Source organism: Sparus aurata, chromosome 12, assembly GCF_900880675.1.
Source record: "Sparus aurata chromosome 12, fSpaAur1.1, whole genome shotgun sequence".
In the NCBI taxonomy this organism is placed as follows: domain Eukaryota; kingdom Metazoa; phylum Chordata; class Actinopteri; order Spariformes; family Sparidae; genus Sparus; species Sparus aurata.
Window position 1 is genome coordinate 25,802,961 of NC_044198.1, and position 21,860 is coordinate 25,824,820.

At 42.5% G+C, this 21,860-nt stretch overlaps 3 protein-coding genes across 3 annotated transcripts; 1 reads left to right on the forward strand and 2 right to left on the reverse strand.

The window, feature by feature from the left end:
• Window positions 1-649: 649 nt before the first annotated feature.
• Window positions 650-6,566, reverse strand: nudcd3 (NudC domain containing 3). The gene is made up of 6 exons (XM_030436832.1): window positions 6,182-6,566; window positions 4,743-5,068; window positions 3,034-3,166; window positions 2,812-2,955; window positions 2,527-2,715; window positions 650-1,798 (listed from the first exon to the last, which is right to left on the reverse strand). Exons 1-6 carry the CDS (start codon window positions 6,377-6,379, stop codon window positions 1,688-1,690), a joined length of 1,101 nt encoding a protein of 366 aa, XP_030292692.1. The 5' UTR covers window positions 6,380-6,566; the 3' UTR covers window positions 650-1,687.
• A 361-nt stretch (window positions 6,567-6,927) lies between these two features.
• LOC115593172 (28S ribosomal protein S24, mitochondrial-like) lies at window positions 6,928-9,219 on the forward strand. The gene is made up of 4 exons (XM_030436586.1): window positions 6,928-7,032; window positions 7,768-7,845; window positions 8,347-8,458; window positions 8,697-9,219. Exons 1-4 carry the CDS (start codon window positions 6,991-6,993, stop codon window positions 8,978-8,980), a joined length of 516 nt encoding a protein of 171 aa, XP_030292446.1. The 5' UTR covers window positions 6,928-6,990; the 3' UTR covers window positions 8,981-9,219.
• A 751-nt stretch (window positions 9,220-9,970) lies between these two features.
• On the reverse strand, window positions 9,971-21,089 carry gnsb (glucosamine (N-acetyl)-6-sulfatase (Sanfilippo disease IIID), b). Its single transcript, XM_030436585.1, has 12 exons — window positions 20,684-21,089; window positions 19,028-19,087; window positions 17,723-17,926; window positions 16,012-16,077; window positions 15,827-15,925; window positions 14,062-14,229; window positions 13,896-13,978; window positions 13,684-13,802; window positions 13,495-13,598; window positions 12,497-12,709; window positions 11,802-11,912; window positions 9,971-11,708 (listed from the first exon to the last, which is right to left on the reverse strand). Exons 1-12 carry the CDS (start codon window positions 20,867-20,869, stop codon window positions 11,559-11,561), a joined length of 1,563 nt encoding a protein of 520 aa, XP_030292445.1. The 5' UTR covers window positions 20,870-21,089; the 3' UTR covers window positions 9,971-11,558.
• Window positions 21,090-21,860: the final 771 nt, after the last annotated feature.

Below are 21,860 nucleotides of genomic sequence, written 5' to 3' on the forward strand. Positions count from 1 at the left end.
CCCACTGGTAGATAAATGTTAATTACAATCAGCTGCACTTTTACAAGCTTTAATATCTAAATGCATTAGTGCATTAACGAACACATTAATGCATCAATATACAACATTATCACACATCATTCTGACGTTGAACATTCCGTGTGAGCACTTTTACTTTCTGTACTTTCAGCCGGAGATTTTCCTCTTCCTGATTATCGACCAGGCCGATTATACGTAAAATCTACAAAGTAACAAGTAAATAAAGATATTGAATAAATGCAGTTGAGTAAAAGGTACATGTTGCCTCCAACATGTGATGAAGTGGAAGGATACAGTGGAGTAAAATAAGAAAAACACCTGGACGCAGACACAGCAGAGCTTCCTCTCAGTGTTTACAGTTTTTGTGTGATGAGCACGTCGACCTCAGAGAAAATGTTGATGCTAATAATGTAGAGACACTTTATCAGACACGTCTTGTTGGAGGGTTATAACTCCACTCATGTGTTCCTGTTGGACTTCCTTTTTCACTCAGGTCCATTTACTCTCGGGGCTTTCAGCTGCCTCTCCTCTTACAGCACATCATCTGTTACTTTATGTGTGAGTACACTGAGGTCACTGGATAAGACGACCATGAGATGCAGTTAAAGACTCTGGAATGAACTTCTCCACGTGATATTTAACAAGTCTTTTATTTATTCAACAGTTGCTTTTAGTTTTGGTTGTTTGGTTTGTGAGGCAGCGGATCCACTCGGACATTCAACCCGTTCTGCTCCGACAGTCCGTTTCCACGTCGTGCACGTCGTCCTTCTGCTGTTTTTCATTTGTATCATGATAGAAGACAAATAAATAAAAAAAGACCAGAGCACAAAGTTCTCACACATCTGAACCAGTAACCAGGAAACACTCGATTCAGCCTGAAACAGGAAGTGTGTTTCCATCCCGCTGTTTTAAATCTGTGCATCAATAAACGGCGGAAACTTTAAAATCTTGATGTGCGGCTGAAAGGTTTCAAAGTTTAGCCGAGGTTGGAAAGTCGGTGTATCGATTAAAACGAAGTGGACGCAGGCTAAACGAACAAATCGCGATGTCAGTTAATAATTACTCACTTTAACTTCTTGTTAAGAGCTGAAAACATCAGATCTGTGAGTAACTTTCCTCACATCGATACACAAAACTTACATCTTACTTCTGTTTTCCAGCATTTGAGACGTGAGTGTCTCGTAACAATACCTCCTAATGATCTCATGACAGCAGCGGATGGAAACACACGTTAAATCTGCATTTTATTTTTGCTAATTTCTTAAAAATTCAGTAAAAATTTGAGCTACATTTGGATGGAAACGTGACCGCCGAGAGACGACTCGACGCTCGACAGTCTGGATGAGAATGAAAATGAAAAAACAAACAAAAAAAGAATCACTCAGTAGGGCTGACAAACTCATAGGCACTATAGTTATTAAATAAAGAGCAAAACAGTTCACATAGTACACGTATTTATCGGATGTCACGCCGCCAAAACATCAAATGAATGTTTGATAAAATGACTCGTCCTCGTCTCAATCCTCAACACACTAAATCTGCCGCTCTAAGTGAACGTCGGCCTCTCAGCGCGACAGAGCGGCAGCTAAATGTCGACTTCTTCCTGCGTCCAGTTCTGTAAGTAAACCGGGATTCAGTTCATATTTGGCTGGAGCGTCGGGCTTGGGCCTCAGAACTGCACGGCGCTGGGCGGGATGTCGAACATGGTGGGGTCGAACTGCTGCCCTCTGAACGGAGAGCCCTCGGCGTCCCAGCCCTTCTTCAGCATCTCGTGCACCTTCTGTGGAGACACACACGGAGGAAGAGATGTTAGATATCTTCCATCCAGGCTGATAAAAGACCACAGTGCCACCTAGAGGCGAGTCAAGCTGCTGTTAAAGACTGACAGAGCGAATAACAACACACTGATGCTGGTTTTAGACACGCTGAGGGAGGCGTGTGCAGCAGGGTCGCGTTTGAAGAGCTGCTGCGTGGATAAATAATAATTTTGTTAATCACAACACGCGTGTAACGGGCTGCAGATGGATTTATGAAAGAAAGTGAGCTGCCTGCGTAAATGTAAACCTGCTCTCACTAAACGAGTGGATTAGAGAAAACTCAAATTCCCTGCGCAGATCCGTCCTGAAGAGAGTCGGGTTATCAGTCGTGTATTTGTGTCTCCTGGTTTCTAATCACACGTACGTAGAAGAGCAGAACAAATCTGTCCTAGAACTGAAACTCAGAGAAACACAAGAAATATAAATGAGTCTGTTTTCACAGGATCTTTTGTCATATTAACACGCTTTCGCCCCGTGAGGGAACTGCCTGTCTGCAGTTAAAAATCAGTGAGTCATGCGTCCAAAAATAATGTTGGATTTATCTTCTACCCCCGCTGAAACTGTCAGGGGGTAGAAGATAAATCTGATTAGTGACCTGCTGCATACATACAGGGATTCACAGCAACCGGGTCACTGCAGCGCGTGACGAGTCTACTTCAGGATCAGTAAAGCGTGAAAGTCTCGTCCTCACCATTTCGTGACTCTGCGGTTTGCCCTGCAGCTTCTGGTGGTAGTCGAAGGTGAGTCTGTCGAGGACGGCGTGCTCCTCCTCGTCCACCGTTGCCATGGAGCGCTCGCGGTTGATCTTGTTGATGTCGATCTCCTGCTCCCCCTTCAGCACCGCGTTCCACCAAACCTCCGAGGACTTGCTGAGCGACAGCTGGAAGCCGAACACGAGCGCCGTGAATTAAAAAAAAAGTTGTTGATTTTCAGAAGTTTATTCATGCAGACGGAATTAAAGCGTGTGGGCACTCACGACCACGCAGCTCCCGGGCTCCAGGCTCCACAGGGAGTTCTCGGTGTTGATCTTGTGGGTGAATTCTCCCTCCATCAGAGTTTTCTCCTCGGCTCCCTCCTTCACGCACACTTTAATGCTGCTGGTCTGCAGGCTGACGCTGACCTGAGGAACAGAATATGAATGAGACACACACTGCAGCCACCGGAAGGAGAGCGAGGAGGCGGGACGGACGGCGTTTACCTGTCGGCCTTTAACAACCGTCTTGGGCACAAACACTTTGATCTCCACGTCGGTGTAGTCCTGAGACCAGCTGTAGTTTTCTCTCACCGCTCCGTTGTAGCTGTCGGGCTCGGCCTGAAAGTTCTGCTGAGCTCTGAAACACAACGGGACCACGCAAAATCATTGAAGAAGCAACAACTTGTTCAATATTTTGTGCTCTGATACTAGGGGTGGGTATTGGCGAGAACCTCACGATACGATACGTATCACGATACTTTGGTCACTATACGATACGTATCACGATATCACGATATCACGATATTGCGATATATAAAGATGAAAACACAAGTACCTGTATATGTACATCAGATGATATTGATCAGAGGACAAATTGAGTCAAATCTATTTCATTCAAAACAGCCTCTCCATTTTATTAATTCCCATGAAATTTCCGGGCGGTAATATTCTCTTTGTCCAGCTCGTTGTTCTTGCTATCTCTCTTAACTTTGAAGCCAAAGTGCTTCCAAACGTCAACTTTAAATTGCGGAGGCGTTGTTAACTTGCCATCCATTTTGCAAAGACCTCAGCCACTCTCTCTACTACAGAAATACACCCGCCGCACAGCAGAGTCGCTCTTCGCCGCCACCCACCGGAGTGGAGGTACAGAAGTCGTACTGCATTCACAACAGCGTCTAAACATGATTACATGAAAAATCGATTGTATTGAGCGGCAAAGTATCGCGATATATTGCCGTATCGATATTTTTACCCACCCCTATCTGATACCCATCAGGCGCTGTCATGTATTACACATTCTTACTTCTGTAACCCGACGCTCCAGATGGTTTGTCACATGGAACCATCTGGATGCCGCTAGAAATTGTTTGGAGAAGGACAGGTGACCGTCGACCTCTGTGGACTCTCAGAAACACTTCGACTCCTTTTAAGTCATGGATTGTAAATAATAATCAAACTGGAATGAAGCTCACCGGATCTCAGATCCGCATCTTATCGTACTCGCTCATAGATTAGAGCCATCTAAGATTTATGCACTATTCCCTGAGTAATTAATGACGTGGTTTAAAAACACTCTGTCTCGCAATGTTAAAAGAAAGTGAAGAGATTCCTGGATCTGCCCCAGAAGTTAACTTGAACTTGAAGCCAAAACTCCATCCACATTTTGTGGGAATCCATTAAGTAGTTTTTGTATAATCCTGCTGACGAACCGACAAACTGCCACAGGTGAAAAACACGGAGGTAACAAACTGGCTACAATTAATAATGACCTAAACTATTAATCTTGATATTGATTTCAGGAGATGCACCAGTCTCACACCTCACCACATCCTTGATGCCAATACAAGAACAAAACATGTCGTCACTGGTGTGTTTTTTTACAAGAAGAACACAACAAATAAAGCATCTTTTGCTCGCTACATTTTAGCCTCTCTTGCACTCAGATGTGCATAAAAAAGCATAAAAGATTTGGTTTCTTTTGTCGGTTATTTTATCGGTAACGACCATGAGAGTCAGTTAATTTTCAGTTATCGTATCGGCTGAATAACATCCACATCGTCTACCCTGATGATGACTACAACCTTTTCATTCAAGTTCTTATCTTAACGCTCACTGGGCTGCAGCGTATATTTGAAGATTTTACTCACTACTAGATTTGATTCACGCATACAAACAAGAAGCTTTGTTGGATAAACACGCTGGGCTTTCCTCACCCTCCTGCTGTGTTCGTGCTGGCTGCAGCTGCCTGGTCTCCCTGAGGTGACGGTCCTGGACCACCGCCACTGCTGCTGCTGCTGCTGCTGCTGCTGCTGGGCTGAGAGCCGACGGTCGCCTTGGCAGAAACCCCCCCGGCCTCCAGCGAGGAGCTCTCCGTCTGTGCCGCCTCTGTGCTCCGCTCCTCCGTCCCCTCTGGAGGCTCAGCGCTGATCTCCAGCTCCTGAACTGCCGGAGGAACACTTCGACTCTCCTCTCTCTTCTGCAGCTCGCTCTGCTGCCGCTCTCTGTCGTGATCCGCCAGCTTCTCAAACAGCTTGAATGTCTGAGGAGAGAATGAGAGAATATCACAGATCAAAACTGTGAAAGACTGCGAGGCAAAAAGAAGCCGCTGATAGAAACCTCCAAAGACTAGAATACTAAAATGTATTTTGATCACCTCTACAGTGTATACTTCTAATAATTTCTGTATTATGATGTGGTTGAGTATCATTTCAGCCTGTATGATTCAAGTAAAATTATAATAAAGGAATTGTTTTACACATTTATATTAAGTTCTACAATGTCCGACTCCCTGAATGTCTGCAGAAAGATGAAATGTGCCCTCAAGACTTGTGGACTTCCTGTGTACGCGCCCGCAGAGTCGACGAGTCTGCGTGTGAAATCACGTCCAGACATTTGGATGCTCTTGTCCCACCAGCTTCTGACACCACCTATGAACACCTGAAGCACTCAAAGAGTACTTAAAGGAGCATTGTGTAGTTTTGGACAAGAAATTCAGACTCAAACATATCTATTTTTTTCTATAAGTGAATAAACAAGCTGTTCTCGGAGGAAAATAAGGTCCCAGAACACTGTTTGAAGCGAGAAAGGTGGCAGGGTCCGCCACATGTAAGGTCAGTTTGTTTATTCAGTCAGGGAAGATCTTCTCCCGTCTGATTCAACTGTTTTAAGTGTTTAAGCCAAAGTTATAAGTGGCGTCTAGCAAGAAATATAATTTCAAACGAGACAAATGAGCTTAAATTCTTTCAAATACTTTTTTCAGTCACATTAGGTCAATTAATTCCATATATCAGGAGGATGAAGGGCATGTGAAGCACTTTCACTCAGTTTACTCAGTCATGAAAACACAGAGAGTTTGTTTGGGTATAAAAATAATCAGTCAATGAAGATGTTTCTCTTCTGATTTACATTTATCTCACAAAACTACAGAGTTCTTCCTTAAAATCATGTTCTGCTGGGTTTTAGCATCTCATCTCGCTGTAGTGATGCACATTTGTACTTCAGGACACTGTGACAGCAAAACCAAGCTGGTCAGCCTGTTATTAACGGGTGTAAATTGCAAGATATGGTCAGAAATCTTAATTAAAGGCTGTATTTATCATGTTGTCATGGCTCTGAGTGTTTCTAACGATCTGAACATGTTGTCAAACTTCACCTTGAACACCATCTTCTCCGCCACACCTGGAGGGAAGCCCATCTTCTCGTTGGGAGCTGACAGCAGGCGATAAAAGTCCGTCTTGCGGTACAAAAACCCAAAATAGACCTGTAGAAAGTCCTGGATGTTTCCAACGTGCTGCAGGATCCCCAGCAGCGCGTTGTCGTACATCTCTGTCATCTCCAGCGGCGACGCCATGGCGGCTTTCAACGCTTCTTCTCCGTGTTCACTAACCTTTAAAGTATCCCGACCGGCTGTTTACGAACCAAATTCAACAGCCTTTGTCCAGAAATATAAGTTTAAATGTAAGTCTGACTTGCTGGGGTACGCTTCTGAACGCCAGTGTCCCTAAAAATAATACTTCCGGTCACGTTTTTTTCAAAATAAGTGCGTGATCGTAATAAACACGTAAAATTTGAAATGAATTAATTGAAATTTTAATATAAAAACTTAACAATGAGTTTACAATATGGTATTGTGGATATTTACATCGCTAATAATCATTATAATCGGGTAATTTGGACCTAGTTTCTAATTCTAAACAATTACAGTTTTCTGTATCCGGTTGGTACAACTCAACAGTCGTCCGGCGGAAACAGATGCCTGACTGTCTGATAAACAGTTCCAGTTTAAAGGCACAGTTTTCTGGAGAAATTACATTTTTACATTTTTTATCACGAGTTATATAATCAATACATGGTTGCAGTTTTAATTACATGTTAAAAAATATAACGTCAGTGAAATAAAAACGAATAACAGGACAAAGTGTTAGCTCTGTTAGCTTGTATACGCTCGCATCCGTTTAAAACATGGCGGCGTCCTTGAGCAGCGCAGGGAACGTGAGGCTACTAGTAAGAAAACATATATTAAAACGTTTAATACATTTCTATGAACTCATGTTGAAATTTGAATATATTGGTGTGCTCTCGCTAAGTCAGCTGTACAGTTTGAGACCTTGTTTATTTACAACATAACGGTTTAAGCCCGCTTGTAGGTTAGCTAACATAGCTTCAGTGTCAAGGCTGAGTTACTTGTTGTTAAACTTAAACCAACACATCAACTTATCTCATTAACTGCTTCATACATATATACACAGTTTGATTAGTGCTTAGCTAGCTAGTTAGCTGCTCCCTTGAGAGAAAGGTACGGTAGCAACTTGCTGTCTGTGATATTTTGGACAACAACGACACAAATGCTACAAAAGGTGCAGACATGTAATTGACATTGATGTAACAAAGGGTGCTTTACATGTTGGGTTAAATTAACAACTGCCCCAGGGGCCCCGACTCTCATGGAGCCATGTGGCAATTAAATATATATATATAAAAATGTTATTAATACTACAATACTTATTAAGAGTGATCCAAAGTTAAATAATCCAGTACAACAGTCTCTAATTTCTGCTTTTTCTTTTTGTTGACATCAATGTCATTTTGGATACAAACATTTACAACCACACGTTTTAAATGATTTCTGTCAGAAGTTCAAATCCCCCTGAACTTTATTTGAGCCTGTAAATCCTCCTGTTCTCAGCACTTCTTACACTCAGTTGATGGTTTTCTGTTCTCATGCTGTTTCCTCTGCAGAGCACATTAGCCAGGTCCGGCTCACTGCTCAGCTCCTCTGGAAGCAGAAGTCTCCACGTCACTGCAGTGTGCTGCAAGGTAAACACTGTTCTCATGACATCATCATAGTTACCCATCGCTCTGTTGTTCCATGTGTCTTCATCCTCTTTTCCCCACAATAATTTAACCATATGCATTATTATTTTAGTGGTTTTATCACGTTTGTCTATTGTCAGTGTTGCAAAATGTGTGTCAAGACTGAAGCTTTGTCTTCGCCTGCAAACCAAATTTACCTGCGGGTACAAATGAATGAACCTGAGCCATTGTTTCAGTTGTCTTAGAAACAATACTCACATGTCGGTATGAAGTTTAGCCAGCTGTAATTGTTCCTCCTGTTCAGCTGAAACTTATAAATGAAGCTTTATCAGACTGAGTTACGTAGTTTCAGTTGTTTTGGCACAAAATTCCTGACATATCTGGGATTTGCGCGAGGGAACACTTCTGCTTTGGATTCTCTGGTGTAGTTATCGGTTTGCTTTACCAGAGACCAACAAGGCAAAGACTGTTTTTACTGACATTTGTTTTTCTGTTGTTTTCCAGAATCGAGCAGCTCGTATCCGAGTGGGGAAAGGAGACAACCCTGTGACCTACGAGCACGCACATGCACCTCATCACATTGCCCACCGTAAAGGATGGCTGTCACAGCACACCAGTGAGGAGAAACCTGCTTGTTTGACAATTTTTTAAGATTTGTGTGTACAAGGTGGTCTGACCCCAATTACATTTTTCTTAAATTATGTTTTAGAAGCCAGGATACTTAATTTTACTTACTCTATCAATCTTCTCACCCCTGATGAAAGTGTAAACTTTCTAAATATCCAACTCACTAACTCATAAATGTGGATTTAGTTTTGTTGTCACAGTAAAGATCTCCCTCCTGTGTCTGTCAGGTAACCTGAAAGGAGAAGATGGAGCAGCTGAACGGACCGTAGAGGACGTGTTCATCAGGCGCTTCATGTTCGGGACCTTCCACGGCTGCCTGGCCAACGAGATCGTGATCAAACGGCGCGGCAATCTCCTCATCGTGTGCGCTTTAATGTTACAGAAATTACCGCCAACTAAGTTTTACTTCTTGATAGGCTACTCAGAGACACTGCTGTCGCACTTCTACAAATGTCCCGTCAAGTTAGAAATCCAGACCTTGATGGATAAAGCCGTGTACAAGTACCTGTAATACTACACGTGTCCTGCAGTGTAACACCAGTTGGATTTGTGTTTTTGTTCCCGTCTCCATTCCTGCTCACAATGATGCCGTCTTCTCTTTTCAATAACTCCAAAATGGACATTATCAACTCTGGAAGGTGTTCAGTCTTTTTGATTTTGTGAAACAGACCCTCAGAATTAAAATAAATGCAATCATGTGTGTGTGACTGAAACATTAACATTTGTCAAATAAATATAGCAAACACAAGATGTTTGTGTGTTCACCTGTTTATGTTTCATGACACTGAGATAATTTTGTCGTCAGGGAACAAACTTAAGAATGATCAGAGGGATGTTTCACAAATTCTGCCCATTGCATTCCTTTTCTGCTTTAAATAGGTTTGACCTACAGCATACGGTGTATATATAGTATATACTGTATGTAGCATGAGCCAATGTCACATACCGCAGCTTTTATAGTCTGAGATTGTTGAACAGGCTCTTAAAAATACACCAAACATAACGAGACAACACTCAGGAAGCCGCACAAAACAAACAACTGTTCAGGCTTCTTCGACTGAAGCTGGACTCGTGTTACAACAAATCTACAAGAGTGAAACTGTGTTTTCCTCCCTGATGGTTCCTCTTCATGGAGACCTTTGAACGTGACTCCATTTGCAGAACGTTTGTGTGAAGCACTTTGGTTAAACTCCGTGCTTCACAAATAAACTTGTATGCGTATTATACTCTGAATGTTTTGACACGTGCTTCACTCATTAAATCAAAGAAGTTCCTGTTTAGCATTTATAAACATAAATATTAAATACATGTTAATAACGTGGTTGTAAACAGATTTAAGGGTTTATTGATGCATTCAGGGACATCTTCAACTCCTCCTGTGGGCAGTAATCAACGGAGACTGTTGTAAAAACAGATAATGAATAACAACAACAATAAAAAAAACATGTTATAATATGAAAAGTCTTCATATGAGCCTCTGAGAAAGATCCGACATGACGAGCACTTCTTAAATGCTTCGATTTATTTTGACTCAATTTCATCACAGTGCAAATACATTCACATTTAAAAAGGCACGAGGCTCGTCAGTGCAAATACAAGGCGCACAGGATCAAAGCGTTCATTTCTGTTAACATGTGAAACTTCCCTTTATTGAATTCCTCACAATTACAAAGAAAACGTCACATCTTGAAACCATCGCATCACTTCGCTCAATATTCCACTTAAAGGCTCTAAAATGTTATTATTATTATTATTATTATTAATACTCTGTGTAAATGATTGTAATAAACATAAGAGTACAAGTTTTTAAATCTGAGGCACAAGATTGGACGCAACAAATGTCCACTAAACAAAGACTGTTTGTCTCAATCAATCTTCTAACCTACTTCCAAAGAAAGTATTCCTCTAGAGCTGATTTGGTGAACGAGCTGCAGCGTACCAGAAAACCTTTGGCTGTGAATCTTTTAATAACAAAACTATTAACCTCCACGTCTGGCTGATCGTCGATGGCACTTTAAATCCTGAACATGTAAAGAACAACAGTAAGTTAAAAGTGCAGTTTATACGCAGAGACGATCTGCAAAACATGAACTGTGAGAAAGGAGTTTATGTTAAAAGAATATGTAATAAACTAAAAGTGAAACGAGCACAGCTCAGAAAACAATAGATCTTTTTCACATTTGCGAAACTTTTTCACTTGTCGCAGGAAAAGTACAACTGTAAAAACATTAAAAGGTAAAGTTTGTGATTCTGGAAAATATTCTTATTCTGGTGGAGCGTCCATGAAAATACAAGTACAAAAGTGTAGAAACTACAAGCAATCTTTAGCAAACGTACGAATCATAAACTACTTTAACAAATTGCCTATTTGACTGCGGTTCTGTGTTTCCGTACTCATCTGCCCGAAGCTCTACTCAGATCGACTTGCGACACCAGAGTATTTCTTGGTCGACTGGTTCCAACGGCGATTTTAATCAGTTTTTGAAAATGATGACATGAGGTGAGAATTAGTGAGCTTCAGAGGAGCTGCAAGGCCGATTTGATCAGCTTTGAACAGAACCCAGCTCACCGTTTCTCCCTTTATTCCTCCGCCGCGGCAACAGCTGGTAGAAATTATGTAAAAATGCACACTTGGACTCTAAAACTTGCATTTCCAAAAATATTAAACTGTTCCTTTAAGTTTAAAAAAGACCTTTTTGGGGGAATTGTTGCATAGAATTAATAACAGAGACCGTCTCCAGCTACATATTTAACGGACAGATGCGAGCGCTGTATCGGCTCTTCCTTTATCGATGGCTCCGTTCTGTTGAAGCGTCCCAGTAAACCGTGACAGAGTGACAGTGAGCCAGCATGCACAATACCAGGACCCTGAAACTGGAGCAGCTCAACAGATTCGTCGCCATCGTTTCATTTCATTAGTGACACCTGTACTTTTCCTGCCGCGGACGACGCGCTAAAACTTCACGGTAGGAAACATCGGTCTGAAAAAGGACTTCTCCAACTATACTTGCAGGTAAACAAACAGTCAGATAAACCAGCCCCACCTCCACTGCGAGGCTGAAGGAGGGGCTGTTTCAGCGGCGGCGTCTTCACTTGACGTCGCGGCAGCTGTCGCCCTCGCAGGACTGGAGCTTGATGAGCCGCTGGTTCATCGCCTGCAGGATGGCCGGATCCGTCTTTTTCAAGACGTTCTCCAGCTGGTGGGGGTCCGACGTCAGGTTGTACACTTCTACAAACGACTGAGGACACAAAAGAAGAATAGACGCCCAGTTTCACATCTGCTTTCACACATGGTCTGACAGCAACGTGTGAACCACAGTCGGGCTCAGTACCTCGGTGTCTGCAAACTCGCAGTACTGCAGGTCGGTTTTGCCGTCGAGGGTCCGGACGCAGGCGTAGGTGTTGTTGAAGGCGTCTTCACACACGCAGTCTGGGAAACATTGCTTAGAAAAAAAAAAAAGAGTTATTATCATTATTTTAAAGGATTAAAGCCATCATTTGGAGTTTTGGTCCAACGGTAACACTACAAAGTACCGAGCCTGCTGATATTTTGTTTTTATGTTGTGCACAAAGGCTCAAGATCGAGCGCAGTGAGAAAACTTTGGCATCATATTAATCTCACTGCCTCGACTTGACTTGTCGGAGCATGGCTTCACGATGTAAATCTGGGTGACATCATCGCTCCCGATGACAGAAACCAGATTAACAAGATTCAGACTGATTAACCAGGAAAACAGTTCAAATCAGACTTTAGTTAAAAGGCCGCAGCCTGTTTAATTTAAGTCCAAAAAGTGTTGAGTCAGAAAGATTGTCTCATGTGTCTTTGTTGTGGCCTATCCTTAGTTAGGCCATTAGTTAAAGTATATTCTGATGCTAAAACTATTTACTTTCACTTTAATGTAACTGTAGAAGCTCAAATGTCCTCCGAGCAGTTTCAGATCACGTGATGCAGTAAAAAGCTGCAGAACAGCTGCTAAATGAACCTTTTTTGCAGATAAATGAAGTAAAAAAGTATCAAGACACTCACAGACAGTCCCGGGCCGAGTTTGGGACAGGCTGGATCGGTTGTTGGATGTCCTTCTCCGGTGTACTCGACGAGGAAAAATGGACGCACGGTGCCGTTACGCAGCGAAGGAGCCATCTGAGAGAGGAAAGACTGTCCGTCCACGTTCACAGTCGACAGGTCGACACCAGATATGTCCATTATGGTGGGAGCCAGGTCGATGTTCAACACCGGAGCCTGAACGAGTCGAGGAAACACAAATATCAGTGGCAAATTCCTTTCTGTGATGCATGAAAAACCAAGTGTGTGTGTGTGTGCAGTGATGTGGCCCAATGGTTGAAAAACGCGCACTAAAGTGCCCTCCTGGGAGCCAAAACGTGCGCTAAAGTGCCCTCCTTGGAGCCAAAACATGCACTAAAGTGTCCTCTTGGGAGCCAAAAAAGCATGCCAAAGTGCCCTATTGGTTGGCAAAACACACTAAACTGCCCTCTTGGCTGGTTAAAATATGAAAAACTGCCCTCTTGGGAGTCGAAACGCACGCTAAAGTGCCCTCTTTGGAGCCAAAACACACGCTAAAGTGCTCTCTTGTGAGCCAAAAAAGCATGCCAAAGTGCCCTATTGGTTGGCAAAACACACTAAACTGCCCTCTTGGCTGGTTAAAATATGATAAACTGCCCTCTTGGGAGCCAAAACACACGCTAAAGTGCCCTCTTGGGAGCCAAAACATGCGCTAAAGTGCCCTCTTGGGAGCCAAAAAAGCATGCCAAAGTGCCCTCTTGGTTGGCATAGGACACTAAACTGCCCTATTGGCTGGTTAAAATATGATAAACTGCCCTCTTGGGAGCCAAAACGCGTGCTAAAATGCCCTCTTGGGAGCCAAAACATGCGCTAAAGTGCCCTCTTGGGAGCCAAAACGCGCACTAAAGTGCCCTTCTTTTCGCCCCTGCCCTTCAAAAAGTCTGCGCACGCCACTGTGTGTGTGTGTGTGTGTGTGTGTGTGTGTGTGTGTGTGAATAAGTGACCTGCAGCGTCTGTTTCGGTTTGATCCCGGGACCGCGGACCATGAGCGGCACTCTGATGTCGAACTCGTACAGCTGCCTCTTATCGATGGGCAGCGAGAACTGACCTGGAACAGCGAGGAGAGGCGGTTACAGACAGGAAGTACGCAGAGTTTAATCAGCCGAGGACCGGAGGAGGGAGGGACTTCACACCTGTGTGGTAGCCGTTGTCTGAGGTGTAGAAGATGTAGGTGTTGTCCAGCTCCTTTATACTCTCCAGCTTCTTCACCAGCATCTCCACCATGTCGTCCACAGACAACAGCGTCTGCCACCTGCACGACGCAGATCGATATCAGATTAATATCTACGTGAATGACCTTCATTTACTGGCATCCCTTCAGAATAAAAGAGTTTAGCGGTCGTACCTTTTCCTGTACGCGTTGTCCAGGTAGTCGAGGGAGCTGCTGGGCATGGGGTTGACGGGCTGACGCAGCAGCCAGTGTTTGTCCTGAAAAAACACAGATTAATACAGATTTACTTGGAAAGTACTGAGAGATGTGTGATGATGTTTGATGCCGACTTGAGACAAACCTTCCCCGGTTTGTCAAAGCTCCCGTCTCGAGGGGCTTTAACGTTGCTGAACTCTTTCTGGTACTGCGGCGCTGCCGTCCACGGGGAGTGAGGAGCCGGAGGAGACAGCATCAGGAAGAACGGATGCTGAGGGCTCCGGTTCTCCAGGAAGTTAAGAGACCGGTTCGCCTGCACGGGGAACAAACAAACACTGAATACACCACCATCTTTATATTTAATTAAAAAACCACAGACATGGAAGCAAAGCTCAGAGAAAACAACAGTATCTTTCCTGGGTAGTATCAGGATCAGATATCAGGAAACAAACCGCATGTAAATAAACTAAATGAGCAGCAGGAACAGGGAGGCTTGTGTGTTCGGTGCATCTGTGAGTCATTATCACACCAGGTTATGTAACCAAAACTGGTCACACGCTGATAAATACATGTTATTAGCTGCGAGAAATGTTCCAGATCTCACACTGTGTTAAAGCTGTCTTTTCATGATCACTTCACTTTGGCTGCTAATCATCCCAACGGCCTTGTGAACTTATGAAACCCTGCAGCTGAGTCTGACAAACTAGCTGATTTTAAAGTTGACCTTTTGGTTTTTCTGTCCACTTTGCCCATCAGCTGGTCACTTTCCTGTCACCAGAACAACCACAACTCCCTTTGGGTGAAGACAAACGCTGTGAAAGTGCTGCCACCATGATGAAGACAGCTAGTAGCGATATGGCTAAAGAAGCTCTGTTGCATTTTTCACAAAGGTTATAATTTTATTTACATCCCCAAAGAAGGAAAGACAGTAAAAGAAGAGACCCGGCTGATCAACACATGTTCATCTGTGTAAAACGCCTCATCAAAAGCCAGTTAATGACGTTACTGAGAAAATGACACGTGAGCCGATTGTGTCTGCAAATCGAAGTGAATCAAAAAAGAGCCGTTGTAAAGTTGTAGCTACAGTTTTTACCATGAAAAATAATCCCCAACCATAAAACACCCATTTTTTTAATGGAGTTTGGTTTACCAGGAGCAGAGAGTGCAACATTTTGACCTCGGTCATCGTAATTCAGCACAAGCGGCTGTCAACTGGATATAAAAACAGCAAAATAAATGTTTCCTATGACAGAAAAGATGAGAGATGACAGAAAAACGACCTGGACACTTAATAAGGTCGTTAGCGTCTGTCAGGTTCGGCCACTTTGAAGGAGGCTGGAGCTCAGAAAAGGTAGTAAAAAATATAAAAATCACAATAAAACTGTTCATTTTGCTGACTGCAGCTATGTGAAAAGGACTCTACGATGTTTAAGTTAGAGGTTTTGGTGAGCGACGTCGCAAACGAGACTGTTGACTGCGTCGTCTTTATAATGATGTATGTTCACAGTCTGATATTCACATGTTTATTGACTCGGAAACGTATCTTTTAAGCATCATATGTGCAGGAGAAGCCCTTTAAGACGTGTGTTTCATTACGATCTGCTGCTGATAAAAGATCACACATATTTAAATAAAAATGTCGATCTTCAATGTAAACCCTCAAACAGGAAGTAAAGACCTGCACAGTATCCGCCACGTTGATGATTAACCGTCCACGCTGCTGACGGGCCGACAAAGACTCGCTGCACATTTCACATTTCTTACGACAGCAGCTGATTCAGCCGGTTTGGGAGGTGAACAGTCGCACGTCTTCTCATAAATCCTTTCACAGACGTCCTCACAGATGAATTACTGCTGATGACAGGATCAGTATAAGTACACGTCTTTGCACACGTGTGGTTTGTACTCACGATGAGGTCTGTGAGGTAGTCCTTCTCATAACTGTCTCCGTGCACTTCTTCTTTGCCGTCGACTGAGAGTGTGTAGTTGTAGTACTGCGAGTTTCCCACCTGTGACCGTGAAACAAAAGCGGTTGTAATATTTGTCTTGTGTGTGTGTGTGTGTGTGTGTGTGTGTGTGTGTGTGTGTGTCTCACCAGTGCGTGCCAATGGTCCCAGCCAGGTGGAACATGTGAAACTCCTTCTCCATCTTTCTTTCCGTACTGATGGAAAGAAAAAAAACACAACAGTTACAGAAGTCGTAACTTTGAGTCGGGTTCAAATCCAGCGTGTTCACCCGGGTCTTATGTTTAGATTAAAGCCGAGCCGAGGTGACGAGTTGACCCGGGTGTAAATGCTGGGTTTATACATTCACATTGCAGATAAAAGCCAGATTTTAGTGGGTTTAAGTTAGATTTTTTACCAGTGGAAAAGAGGCACAGCAGGGCCTCCAGCTCAAATGAGGAACACTGATGTTAAGCAAGAATAATGTTACCTGTGTTAATAGTGGTAAGTTTTTCTTTTGCGTGCATGACTTTATGTCTAATAACCAACATCCTCTATTCAGAATGTGAAAGGGATCTTGTGGAAGATTAGTTACACGCTGTAACTCGAGAATCAATGAGTGCAGGAGCAAAACTCCAAGGTATATAACATATAAGTCGTCCATTCGTTGATGGCTGACAGTTATTGACCACTAACCTTTCTAACATGAGAGGGTTTAAAAGCTCTTAAAATTGTGCTTTTGTTATTTGCACCACAGTTCTCTTATGTTCGCTAGCTGGCAAGGTTTTTTTTTTTCAAGCTTCAGTTCGAAGGAACGACTCTTAAACGCGAACGAACTGACCTGATTCCACGTTTCACTTCTATCTCGTTCAGTCGTTCGTTCTCACAGACGAGTCGCTGTGTTGTTCACTGTTAAGTTATCAGAGTGGTGAGGAGGACTGAGAGCCGGCCAATCGTATGCTGAGTCGAGGACACTGTCATTGAATTTTAGCCAGTGAGAAATAGGAAAGCATAGCAACCGTTCCCATGAAAAAAAACCATTTCATTTTGTTCGTAGCTCATCGTTCTCGTTCGTTCACTGATTCCTCTCCTGTCGTTCTCGTTCAGTCACTCGTTCTTGGCTTTAGCTGTTCAGTGTTGTGTTGTCTAATGTACACATAATCATGAAGTTGCAGCTATATATTTGCCTTGAACTACAGTGTTATGTTGACCGTTAGCACGATCGTTTGAGAACGAGGAGCTAACGTTGTACCGGAAGCACGACTGAACGACATGAACGATTCTTCCTGCCGAACTGACCGACGGGAACTGAATCTCGACATCGAACGATGAAATCCACCTCTAGTTTGGACATACGATGTGGAGATAAAGACACTGTTTACACAGTTCGGTAGACATCATCCGACCCGAGCGAGGGATGAATCCACATTTTTTCGTTTTCATTTTGAAAAAGTGTTCATAGCCAGTGGCGTGCACAGACTTTTTGAAGGGCAGGGGCGAAAAAAAAAAAAGCTTGTTTTTCGCCACTGAAGAGGGCACTTTAGCACATGTTTTGGTTTCCAAGAGGGCACTTTAGCGCACGTTTTAGCTTCCAAGAGGGCACTTTAGCGCGTTTTTGCCAACCAAGAGGGCACTTTAGCACACGTTTTGGCTCCCAAGAGGGCACTTTAGCGCGTTTTTGCCAACCAAGAGGGCACTTTAGCACGCGTTTTGGCTTCCAAGAGGGCAGTTTCGTGTGTTTTGCCACCCAAGAGGGCACTTTAGTGCGCATTTTTCAACAATTGAGCCACAAGGCTGCAGCACACTTCATTGATACATTTAGAGTGAATCAAACTCTGCGTATGAAGTTTAATGCATTCACACCTGGTTGAGATACTTCCCAGCGTAGAACGTCTGGTACTTGAGCTTGCTGAGGTAGACGGGGAAGGCCTCGGTCTCGGGGTCTTTCTGCCACTGGATGCTGGAGCAGTTCCCGGACACGGAGTTGTTCCTCACCCCGTGGTTGTGGGGGTACTGACCCGTCAGGATGCTGCTCCGGCTGGGGCAGCACAGCGGCGTGACTGTAAACTTTCACAGGAGAGGGAAGCGAAAGCAGAAGGGGGAAAGAAAGATGATGAAAGAAGATGCGCGGCAGCAGAGAGGAGGATGTGTAACTCTTTCAGTTTCAACATGTGTAAGCAGAGGTGAAGGCAGCGGTGGGTTATATGAGCAGCGTGATGAACAATATGTACCAACAAGTACTGGCTGTGTGCAGTAACGTGTCTCATGTGACTGATATCTGACTCTGTGACATTATCAGATTATTAATACTGATGCATCAATGTGATTAACAGGAGAGAAATGAAGACAACACTTCCCTAATCTTTGCTTTTTGGAGAGTCTGTAGTAAATGAAACCATGTGAGAGGTTTACAGGGGAAATGACTGTGCTGACGACTCATCACAAGAACATCTGACACATCACAAGAGCCTGACGAGACGGAAACGCCGGTTTAATCTTTAACGGCGTGTTCGTAAAGTTATCTTTAATGTCCGAATCTTATCTTGAGTGCTTATTTTCGGACAGCTTTAGACTTCTCATCTCTACATCAGAACACAAATATCTGAACTTTCTCCTCCTCGCTTTCTCGAAAGAGGCTCGTTGCTTCATCGCACCCCGACTTCCCAACATCACCAGACTGATTTTAAAAGACGTAAGAAGATGTAAACAGACAGAGAGGGAGACTGGAATGTGGAGAAAAGGCGTGTTAGTGTCTCGTATCTGCAGAGAGTTTCTGATTTTCTCTCTTTGTTGCTGCTCGGGACGCTTTACCAACCCAACATGTGTCTATTTGACGTCCTGGGAATGAGACTCAACAATCAACTGTCTTTGTGGTGCGTTCAGGAACAGCGGGGACAAATCCAACTGATTCTACCTTTAACTTTAATAGTCTTTGAATTCTATTAACATGACGTGAGCTTCAGTTAGCTATGACCACAAACGTCCTTCAGAGGGAGACTTTTTACTCAGTGCTATGTGTTCTTTTGCCTCCTGTGTGAGTAAATATATTGAGATAAAAAGTACAATCCTTCTCTGAAATGTTGAGCAGTAGAAGTCAAATCTGCATAAAAGAGAAATATTCACACACAAGTACCTACAAACTTTAAACCGTTGTGTAAATGTACTCACAGCGTTCACAAACGTTGCTCCTTCGTCTCCTATCAAGGTTTTAGTTTTCTTCATCGGGGTCTGAAAAACATGAAACATGCAAAATGAGTCCGGAGATCATTATGAATGAACGACTCAATAGTATAGTGAGTGAGTTTATGTTCTTCTTAATGAGTTCCTTGTTTAATTAACTGTAATGTTGAATCAAAATCTCTCAGCACTTTGTAAATATGAGCCCGCACAGTCCGAGAGTCTGACAGAACTGTGAAGTCCAGACGTTTAGATGCAGCCAGTTAATCAAAGTATCTGCATCTAATGATAATCAATTAATTGTTTCAGTCACTTAAAGGGCCAGTGACAGTAATTTCTGCTGCTTCTTGTCATATTCAACTATTTCTTAAAGTTTTTGGCTGTTCGTTGGACAAAACAAGCAACTTAAAGACCTCCGGCTTGACGTCAGGGGAATTTATAGAGCACGCTTACAACTGATTAATCAAGAAAACAATCAGCATATTGATCTCTGATGAGAATAACTATCAGTCGCTCCAGCGTTGCCAGACTTGGAGGTTTTTCCGGGTGGTTCTGGGTTGCATTGTTCGGTGGGTTTCCAAGGAAATTAAAAATGAACGTATTAATAATGCAGATGCATCCAGATAAATGACACGACATCATGTTTGCTCATCCTGCCGAGAGGAGACACGAGTTGCCGTCACGACCAACCATCTGCAGCTCGTCCTGTAGAAACACTCACACATCTTCCTTGGAACTGAAACATCTTCGTTACAACATCCGAATGACTGATTGCGTTTTGATAGCAAGGGATGGCGTGCAAACTTCTCTCTCTCTCGTGTGTGTGTGTGTGTGTGTGTGGTGAAGCAGTCGGCACGCTGAGTTAACACACTATCAAAGTCCATGACGGTTCAGTTGTATAAAATCTTTTATTGTTGTTTGTTTTTAAAGGTCGAAGGCGAGAAATGGAGAACAGCCTCCAATCTGATCTGCTGAATTGTGACTATTTATCGATGTATTTATGTTTTTTACTTAATAAACATTTAGGCGTTGTTTTTAGCAATTTGGGCTTTTATCTGGCTCGGAAACTATCGACCCAACCTGGCAACCCTCGCTCTGATCAATCACTGACTCGATTTATTCTTAAGATCAAAGTCGAGAAATGTAAAACAGCCTCCAATCTTTATTCTAACCGCTCTTGGACACTTGAATTGTTGCTTCATTACTTATTTATATAGTTTGAACCACCAAACTGTAACTATTGATTATTAATGCATTCATGTTTTCAATTACAGATAAATTTCAGGATCAATTTGGGCAGATTTTGAGCGGTTATTTGACTTTAAAAACCATCAACCCAACCTGGCAACACTGGCTCTGATCAATAAAGTGTGACTGGCCTCTCTGCAGGTGAATTTCCTGTCCATCAACTCAATTGATCGATTGATTTTCATTACAACAACATGAGAGGCAGCAGACTGCCACACCTCCCTTCTGTAGTGACATACAATCGATAATCAGCTGATAAAAACACTATAAAGTCTGATAAAGTGACTTTGAACTTCATCCAGGTGACTATAAACACTCAGTCTGACGTCATCGTAGATTCTTCTGGATCAATACAGGTGATTATAGATGAGAGGTGTGTGTTCAGGCGGGTCCACTCACCATCCCGCCCAGCAGGACGTCCTGGTCGTCGGCCACGATGAGGACGATGTTGCTCGGTTTGGCGCCGCTCGGTTCCGCCGCACACCTGACGCAGCAGGTGAGCAGCGCCGACAGCAGCGTGACGGCCGCAGCGTGGCTTCTCTGCGGGGAGACGGTCGCTCCGTGTCCGCTCCTCAGACCTGCCATGTCGGGCCTCCACAGCACCGGAGCCCGCTGGAACACACACTCACACACTCACACACACGCTGCTGAACACGGTGCTGCTCAGCTGAGGCTCGGTTTCGTTTCCTGCTCCGTGTGTGAGTGAGTGTGTGCAGGCTGGACACACACACACGGGGAGCTGCAGTTTGAGGAAGTGGAGGTGCTGGTGGTCATATGACCAGAACGACAGACAGACAGACCGACAGACAGACCGAGGGGGAGGAGTGACGACTGAGAACAAACTGTACTACACAGAGAACACACAACTTTACACAACTTTATACAACTCAACAGGTTGAGTCCTACAGGAGGAACACTGAGTCACCATATTATATTATATTGTATTATATTATATTATATTATATTATATTATATTATATTATATCATATCATATCATATCATATCATATATTATATTATATTATATTATATCATATCATATCATATCACATCATATCATATATTATATTATATTATATTATATCATATCATATCATATCATATCATATCATATATTATATTATATTATATTATATTATATTATATCATATCATATCATATATTATATTATATTATATTATGTTGTAAAATATGTCATTATATTATATTATCTAATATTATATTATTTTATTTTATTATATAATATAATATAATATAATATTATGTTATAATATATTATATATATATCATATTATATTGTATTTTATTGTATTTTATTATATAATATAATATTATACTATAATATATTATATATATATATATCATATTATATTGTATTTTATTTTGTTTTATTATATTGTTTTATTTTATACATATTATATTGTATTATATTTCATTATATAATATATCATGATATTATTGTATTATTTGATATTATTTTATTTCATTTTATATTTAGTCCAAAATAAAGATCCATTAAAAAAAAAGAAAAGATTTTTTTGCAGATTCATTGAATTAAACTGTATGATATTCTTTC